The sequence below is a fragment of the Vanessa tameamea genome, chromosome 18 (assembly GCF_037043105.1).
Source record: "Vanessa tameamea isolate UH-Manoa-2023 chromosome 18, ilVanTame1 primary haplotype, whole genome shotgun sequence".
In the NCBI taxonomy this organism is placed as follows: Eukaryota; Metazoa; Arthropoda; class Insecta; order Lepidoptera; family Nymphalidae; genus Vanessa; species Vanessa tameamea.
The window spans coordinates 7,952,603-7,961,872 of NC_087326.1; the positions used below are offsets into that span (position 1 = coordinate 7,952,603).

The window sequence follows — 9,270 nt, forward strand, 5'->3', positions numbered from 1 at the left end:
TGGTCTTCACCGCTAGCACCCATGCGATTCAGCCAGTGGTTTCATGGCGTTTTAATATTGTTATGTACCATATTGTTGTATCTATAATTAAGGAAGTCGGATAAGTCGCAATTCGTTTCGGATAAATAAACTTAAATAATAGTCATTACAACGCTCAAATGTTTTTATAAAACACACTTCCAAACCACAATACTTTTAAGGATATGAAATATGTGCAAATATAATTTACTAATAAAACATAATATAATAATTAAAATAATACACATTTGGTAATACAATTTACGAATAATTCGTATATGTCAGTTTTAAAAACATATCATTGGTATAAATAGGAAACATACTATGTAATTTAACAATAAATAGCTTATTGCATGATTTTTCTTAGGAAATGAATACAAAGTTACTAAAAGTATTGATTTCAATGGTAACAGTATAACTTGGGAACATATAAAACTCACACAATAATACTTAGAAACAATTCACCGTCATGCACGTAAAAACTTAATGTTATGACTAGTCAAACTTAAAATAATAATCCGAACTTTGGTCGTTGTGCCATTTTTTTAAGATTTATGGGGTTTTGCAATTTTTTTTATTTTTTTTTTATTTTACTCTTTTAATTATTTGATGAACTAAAAGATAACGTCGCAGCTTGTATTGTCGGTGTCAGTTGATCGCTGATAACCTGAAAGCATACAACAAACTAAATTATAGGTGTTTTTTTTAGTTTCATTTATAACTAATGGTTTCATCGTAACATGAGATGGAGAAAAGATGTTGTCAAACTATACTAATAAAGTGTCGCAAGCGGCAAACATACGAGGTGGCAAAGTAAAAATCATACATGACTCTACTACTAATAAAGAAATAGCAACACGATATCTTTTTAAATAATGAGTAACACATACATACATCATTTTAAATAGATGTATTATAGTAAAGACTAGGTACTATACCTACTACTTGACAAATAAAATACATATCGTTATTTAATATAAAAAATAGCAACAATAATTATAAAATGACTTACATTTTTAAATAACTAATTAGTTTTTTTCGCATCCTTGGTCTCTTCCTTAGGCTGACCTTTGCCTAACAATTTTGCAAGTGAGTCCCAAATACCACCCATGAATAAGGCGCAGAATAGATTTTCAAATGGTACGAATGGATCGTGTATACCCAACAGAATGGAAGACAACTGAAAAATGCAAACATAATTAAATAAATAGTGTACAATAATTAAAATAAATTGTAGCCTTGGATTTTGTTCTCAGCGAATGGTATACATTGGTCTGAACATAAGGAATGCATAAACAATTTACATTTTTATTTAAAAGAAGCAAAGCTAGTCTATACAAAAGTCAATGATTATGGAATAACCCATCTATTAATGTTACGCAGAGACAAGTAATATCGCCATTGTAGAAAAATCTAATGTAACAGTGCTGGTAAATTATTTTTACGCAACTGTAAATGCTTCAATGGAATGACATAAGTAGTAAATATGGTACAATAGTTACCTTGAAATATACGAAAAAGATCACGATGCCAAAGTAGACAAGTGCATGTGGCGCCGAGATTAAATCAGTCTTTTTGTCAAGCACAAATATCACGGAAGCCACCAGAGAAGCCTTTGTGTAGCTGAAAAACAAATCGAAGCATTCGTCAAATATTAAATTACATACTTATACAGTTTAACTACTCTTTCGTGAAACATACATAATATTGCATTCATAAAATACTTATTAAATTCACGTTTTACACATTAACTTATTACAATAGTTGTTAAATAGGTTCGTGTTTTAAATATGAATTGTTTAGCTGAAGATAATGCGAAATGATCCTCAACAAACATCGAGAGAGATAAAATTGTTTCTTACGTAATATAGACACAAGCGCTGTTTATGGTTCACTTAACATTTAGAACGCTGAAGCAAGCTATTATCGAAATAGGACTGTTCTCATAATAGTTATAGGTAGATATCATTTTCCATTTTACTGTTTCAGTATAAGGATAGTGTACAAAATGAGAAAGGGTTTATTTCTCTTGAAAAATAAATAATAACTTCTACAATTTTTAAACTTACAAGCTAGGTTGCATTGTTTCCATAGCGGTAGGAGTCCACGCTCCACGTATGAGTCGTTCAACTAGTCTCGTAAATCCAGCACCATTTCCTTTCAGTGTACCTGAAAATTGATTTAATATAATTTACAAAAGTACAGGAATAATATTTGAAAACAGCTCATCATCGAACATCTTTTTGTGATGCTTATAGACATTTAATCAAGATTTATTTTATTATTTAAAAATGAATACTTTCCTTAAATTTAACGATTTTACGTATTAAATAAACAACACTTAATATATACAGATATTTCTTTTCAGATAATGAGAAAGTGTTTTTTATAGATTAATAGACTTACCTACAATAACCATTATAATGTACGCATTGGGATACAGCTTAGCAGCATGACTGACACCGTCATATACTTTTTTAGCTCGATATATTTCCTTCATAGCCGAAGCAGCCACCTTTACAGGGAGAAATTTGGCCACCTTATAACCGACGTCAAAGGGCATGTAGAACACCACATACCTGTACAAAATAAGTGTATAAACTTGGCTCTATTCACCTTGACTTATTAATGTTTATAGATGACGGTTACAGTCGACAATATATGAGATACACTCAATGTTTATTTAAATATAATAGAAGAACTAAGCTATAAATCTATTTAACTCTACTTTTTATGTAGTGTTTGTATTGATACATAAGATAACTTTTCGATATATATAGAACAGTAATACTAATAAATATAATGTATATATACAAGTATTTGATACATTAAAGTAGTTTATGCTTTGATATACTTATTCAATTCTTTATGTAATTAATTATTGCTATAAATATGCACTTAAATTAATTTATTATTTAATTTTTATATTGGTTTCTGTGTCTTGAAAAGAGAAAGAACGTGCAAGTATATTATTTTAAGAACAGCGTAATGACGATCGATGTTTACATTCAGATTTGTGCATTCCGAACGTAATTGCAGATTTTATTTTTACATTTAGTAATAAATATATATACATGGTAATTAATTTAATAATTAAGTAATATTTTATTGTGAATTTGTAATCTAATAAAGATATAAGAAAATTATTCTCTTGAATTTGGTTCAGGATATATACATTATAAGAAAAATATATTCAAAACGCATTATTTTCTATTCTAACGTGGTGGAAACTTACACCCATGAAATGTATGGCTCGTTGGTCTAGGGGTATGATTCTCGCTTCGGGTGCGAGAGGTCCCGGGTTCAAATCCCGGACGAGCCCGTTAACTGTATTTTTACCATTAACGATGATTTTCCAATAAAGATATTCAAATAACATAGATAGTTTATTGCTTATTGTTCACAATAAATATATTGATATGAAATTGAATTCCCTAATTAAAAAATATAGATCATGTTTTTTAGTTACAATATAAATTATGGATGTTGGCAACTCTCTCCGCGTATTTATATTTTATACAAACGTCAATAAATGGTTTCTCCCAGCTTCTGATACAAAGTTGGAAAAATATTTTCTTAAATACTAAGAGGATATTACACAGAATTCACAATATTACAGTTGAATATATATGTTTATTGACTAGGAAATTAGTATCCTATTAATCGTAATAGTTAGAATATCTTCGTCGGCAAACTTATTAACATTTCAATACGGATTTTACAGCTGGCTTCTGCTTAAAAATTGTATTTTTTTATTAAGTAAACGTGCTTGGGTACATGTAAAGTGAACGAAATGTGACAGTCTTTGCTAAGGCCTCCTCTCTTCTCGAGGAGGACTGAAGCTCGTAATTTAATTCGAATGGAATGATAATTTTCTTATTTTTTCAAATTTTTTATGAGAGTCTTATAGGCTAACTGACTTTGGCACAAAAGAGTCTTGGTTATACTTTCGCCTATAGACATTGCTATAAACTATACTGCTATATGCTACATAAACTTTTCAGTACATCGTCAATGCACCAACAACCCCGATATGCTATGTCCTTTATGTCTGTAACTATACTGCCTTTGATAAACACAGCAATAAGTACAAAGTCTATTCATCATCTACAAAGTCTATATATCATGTCTATTGCTCGTCAGATTTAATTATTAAATTAATTTCGAGTCATTTGTATAATTTAGTAGGGTACTTAAGATTACAAGATAAATTTAGAAGTAATTAAAAATATATGTATACGTATAGACAGTTAAAAAGAAAGAAATAATTTTAAAAAATCATGCGAAAGCTATATAGCTCCACGTAATATGTATTTATACGTAATATATATTTCTATTTTTATTTTGTTAGCCTGACTATCCTGACCGCGATATTAGGAGAAAATTACTGTATTGTTATCGGTCATTAGTACATGTGCCAATTTTCTAGTTCATCAGACGCTTTGAAGTTGGTGATACTCACGTTGAAAGATTCCGTTACATAGATACAGGTCAATCTGATAAAAGCGTGTAAAAAACAGTTACGAATTCTTTGTACTCCCAAAATGATGAGATTGGCCAAACTTTGGGTTTTCAAAATGAGACCAATTAGGTAGAATAACTCTTATAGCGAAGTTAATATTATTTTGTTTAAACTAGTGATAGGGCTGTGTGGAATGTGTAGACGGAGTCGCTTCTACCTAGCCATCACTTATATTGATAAAAAGCAAAAAAACCAACTTACCAAGTTACAGTTCCTATTACAAGTTGCGGCGTGTTCTTGAGCGGCGCAAGGATAGGCTCCCCGAGCAGCCCGTTGGCCACCATGCCGCCCGCGAAGATCACGAGCATAGTGGACAACCAGCATGACAAAGGATGCTTGCGGGAAAAAGCCTGCGCACCTGTAACCGTTGTATAATAATGCTATGATGAAACGCCGGGTTTGTATTCAAAGAGAAGTCTTTAACTTATATAAACTTTAACGTCATGTCATGACATATTTACATCACAATTTAGCTAATGCAAATGTGTATTATAATATGTCCTGCAGAGTTGGCTATAGTGCTTGAGTTTGGTCACATTCGTGTTAAACGTTACAGCTCTGCCGCTGTGTAATATCTTCACTAATATTATAAATGCGAGAGTAACACTGTCTGTCTGTCTGAAACTTTTCAACTATATTATATAGTATAGTTTAGACACATTAGATGTTAGCTGTGCATCTAACCTCACAAGCGCCACAAAACTCGTCCCTACTCGGTTTCGTGGTTTCAAGAAACATAATATTATATTCGCTCTTTTTTAACATTGACCTGTTATTTTATTGCTTATTTTATATTTCTATAGCTTGCGTAATAAACCTCTTTTAAGGAATACGTAAGTCATAGGCTTAAAACATTAAGCATGAGTGGTTTTTTGATTGTTTATGCTTAATCACCCATCGGGCGAGAGAGCGAGTCATAAAATACGCAAGCTGGACTGAGTGAGCAACTTTTCAAGCGTTATAAGTCTTTAAAATTTGTCCCTTTAATAATCTAATCACGTATCGAAAAAAACGAAGACTTTATACTTGAGCTAGTTCGTATGTAAGTAGCGTCATGTATGCTAGATCCTTTACAGGGTGGAAGGTCTTTGCTCAACAGTACGATATTTACGGGTTAAGTTGTTTTTTTAAATAGTTTTTTCCCATTTTCGACATTGGTCAGAAAAGTTGCTAGAAGCATGAATTGATAATGATAAAATACAATGGAAACGAAGGGTTCGTGAAAGAATACTTAAAAATATATTAAATTTTATAGATGAGCTCAGAATAAAAACAGAATTGTATAAAAGGCAACTTATTCAAAAAATATCCTGTTTGTTTCTTTTTTTGTGGATATAACAGATATTTCTTTTTCGTTTCGTATAATGTTATACGAAACGAAAAAGAAATGTCTTTAATTAATTATTATATTTTATAATTGTTGCTTTGGAACTCTAGAAGAAAGTAAAAATTGAACCCAAAATCTTTCGTAGGGCTTGAGACGTGCTCTTTAAAAATACTAAATCGGATTTGTTGGCAACATTGTCCAACCTAAATACCACTTGTTTGTCTTGTTGACACTTATAACTTCTTTAAAAAAAAAACAACGAAACCAAAGATGATTGTTTCATGTTTTCCTATTAAAAAAACGACTCAATAAATTGTTTTTTAATTTCACAATCTGTTAATATGGCTCGTTGGTCTAGGGGTATGATTCTCGCTTCGGGTGCGAGAGGTCCCGGGTTCAAATCCCGGACGAGCCCAAGTGTAGCAAATTTTCTTTTTCATTAACTACTAACTCAATCCTGCAACGTCTAGCTTGTTATCATAACAAATTTTATATGATACTGATTATTTATAAGCCTATGACCTATTTTTGATTTACAGGCGCCATCTATTCCCGTGTCTTCATAACAGATTCAGGAACAGTGTGATGGGTTCTTATCGTAAACAAAACGCTAGAACATAACCTCTCCAACTCTCTCAACTTTACTAAATGAATATATTGTATATTTAAAATGAAAAATTACACCGACGTTAATCTACAATCATTATCGCCCACGTCAGTGTAAGATAGTACGTATTATTTCGAACATAATATTACTATGTGCGCCTCATATCATGATAATAAATTTAGAATTACATTTTGGTCCCAGAATATACTAGAGAATATAATTAGCTGATGATTATATAATCAAAGTTAAGTTTTTCTCATAATTTTAATATCTATATTCTAAAACGACGGCATCGGCAACCCAAAGTGCGGTTTGTCTACAAATGAAAGGAACAAGTCTATTAATACATTCAATAGGTGGCTTAATTTTAGTCCTATAATTAGGGACAGCTTGTGTACATGATATTATAATAATACTTAGTACTGTGATTGGGTTAAATAAGTGTATTTGGCGGGATTTATTTCAAATATATTTTATTATTTTGCTTACCAGCTCCTAAATCTTCTCGCACCGCTAAAGCGCAGAGCAAAGAATGCGCTACGTCAAAATATGGGTACATTTTAAGTTTTATGACCTGATTGGCCAGGTCTAAGAACGCTTCGGGATCCATGGTTGATGATTTTTGAGCAGCTCCCGATATAAAAGGGAATATAATCCAACTGAACACCGACAATAATATGTCACGGTGACGTGTCCGCGACTATCCGCGGGCGAAGTAGCCGCGAGACTGGCTGGTCGGAAGCAATGTATCGGCTTTTTTGATTATTTTTGTCAACTCTCTACAATCAGATCGGTTGGATTCTCGGTGTGTCAGATAAAATAGCTGTTATAAATTACACCTGTCAAATTATTTTTTATTTTTATTAATTATTTAATGAAAAGAGGGTTATGATCTGAAAATTCGCCCTAATATCTTAAGTTTCCGTAGTGTAGCGGTTATCACGTGTGCTTCACACGCACAAGGTCCCCGGTTCGATCCCGGGCGGAAACAGACTTTTTTTTTATTTTTGAATAGAAGTAATTTTTTGCTAATTGCTTAGAACATAGCTATATTGCATTCGTTAAGTTAATTTAAAACTGATTTAAATAGTATTTTACTATCTCATTTAATTATTTGTCGGGAGAATGACAAAGTTAAATATATATTTTTAAATTCTCAAGCTGATTAATGCCGAAGTAAATTGAGAATGAATTAAAAATAATAATAGTAAATAATCTTTTTATTTTATCAGTTACTTTTTGATAAATGAAGAAAGAAGATTGTATCACAGAGTGTTTTAAAATTAGTTAAAGGTAATAATCTATATCTATAAAAGCGAAATACTAATCACTGATAATCACGATGTCTCAGAAACCATAACACCTACCTGAAAACTTGAAATTCGGCAGGTAGGTTCCTTATACATCGTAGACATTCGCTAAGAACGGATTTTACGAAATTCCACTTTTAACGGGGTAAAACAGTGGTTGAAAGTTACGTACGCGCAAGTAAAGCCGCAGGTTCAGCTAGTATAATATATGATTAAAATGTAACGCTTCTATATTGAATAAAGTTTTTTGTTACTACTTATGCATGAATAACCAGACCGTATTGTGTTATAGGAAGTGTAGATATAGCAGGCAACTAGCTTAGTTGGGCGTTTAATGAAACGCCTAGCCGCTTACTAAACGGCACATTTCAACCAGCGGCCTGAATTACATCAGCCAATACATCTTCCATTTCGTTCATAGGAAAGGATAAGGTATTCTTTGAACAAATGATAATGGTTATTTAGTTTGCTAAAGGGGTTTGTTTTGGTTAAGTGGCTAGGCTTTTAATTTAAAGAGTTGCGACATATATCTGCTAATAACAAATGCATGAACAGCCAGATTGAAGGCCGGACCAGAAGTGTAATTGTTAATAAACAAAAAGCTATATAAGAAGCGAAACGTAGAGATCAAATAAAACAATAATTTTATTCAATAATATAAATATATTTGCAATGGTAAATTCACCAGATATAAACATTAGAAAAAAAAACCTTATATAAATTACGTATAAAAATAATGTTAATTATTATGATAATTCGAGAAAAAGCACAATTAGGAACAGTTTCAACGATATCCCCATCAGTCTTGTTATTCATTACACAGCCAAAACTTTGGAAACATTTTAGTTATTTTTATAATATTAATTTTGCTTTTTCTTTCACACGCTTTTTAATAAAAATTGTTTAAAAATACCGTATACTAAGAGTACATTATATAAATAAATGTCATAAAATGTCATGAATTAGTTAATAACCTTATTTAATTTCATTTATCGTAGAGTCCCTTTCATTTCAATTATGTTACAAAACATAATATGATACGATTAAATCAGCTATAAGAGTTCATTGTATAATTAGTAAATATTCCAGTTTAACTTGTTAAAAATTGTAACATTTTAATGGAATGAAAAATTTAATATCATATTTAAAATTTTATAAATTCAACAATAGGAACTAGAATTATAAATAGCTGCCAAGTAACCATTGTAAAATCTTAGTTTTAAATTCAATTAAAATACAGTAATATATATAAATATATTTTTAGACGTACAACACTAATCACTCCAACACTCGCATCGGGATGTATAAATGTACACATAATTGTTAAAGTCAAAAATATTCTTTGTATTTATTTAAAGTAATTCATCAAGTGCTAACTTACCCACTCATATAATTAAACCATTCGTATATCTTAACGAGTACCAAATAAGGTAGAGTAACAAATGTTTGAGTTTTTATGGTACTCAAAGCCGATCTCATAAGCACA

At 31.0% G+C, this 9,270-nt stretch overlaps 1 protein-coding gene and 3 non-coding genes across 4 annotated transcripts; 3 read left to right on the forward strand and 1 right to left on the reverse strand.

The window, feature by feature from the left end:
- Positions 1-586: 586 nt before the first annotated feature.
- LOC113399043 (trimeric intracellular cation channel type 1B.1) lies at positions 587-7,261 on the reverse strand. The gene is made up of 7 exons (XM_026638053.2): positions 6,964-7,261; positions 4,742-4,898; positions 2,425-2,597; positions 2,088-2,187; positions 1,521-1,641; positions 1,031-1,198; positions 587-685 (listed from the first exon to the last, which is right to left on the reverse strand). The coding sequence occupies exons 1-6, from the start codon at positions 7,082-7,084 to the stop codon at positions 1,043-1,045; spliced, it is 828 nt and encodes a 275-aa protein (XP_026493838.1). The 5' UTR covers positions 7,085-7,261; the 3' UTR covers positions 587-685; positions 1,031-1,042.
- On the forward strand, positions 3,269-3,340 carry Trnap-cgg (transfer RNA proline (anticodon CGG)). Its single transcript has one exon. It is a non-coding gene; the product is annotated as a tRNA-Pro (tRNA).
- On the forward strand, positions 6,211-6,282 carry Trnap-cgg (transfer RNA proline (anticodon CGG)). The gene has a single exon. It is a non-coding gene; the product is annotated as a tRNA-Pro (tRNA).
- A 131-nt stretch (positions 7,262-7,392) lies between the features above and the next one.
- Positions 7,393-7,465, forward strand: Trnav-cac (transfer RNA valine (anticodon CAC)). The gene has a single exon. It is a non-coding gene; the product is annotated as a tRNA-Val (tRNA).
- Positions 7,466-9,270: the final 1,805 nt, after the last annotated feature.

Coding starts and splice junctions, on each gene's coding strand:
- LOC113399043 (XM_026638053.2), bottom strand. CDS start 7,084: ATGGATCCCGAAGCGTTCTTAGACCTGGCCAATCAGGTCATAAAACTT. Junction 2,598..4,741: donor GTAATAGGAACTGTAACTTG/GTAAGTTGGTTT, acceptor TATTTTGTACAG/GTATGTGGTGTTCTACATGC. Junction 1,199..1,520: donor TCTTTTTCGTATATTTCAAG/GTAACTATTGTA, acceptor TGCATTTTTCAG/TTGTCTTCCATTCTGTTGGG.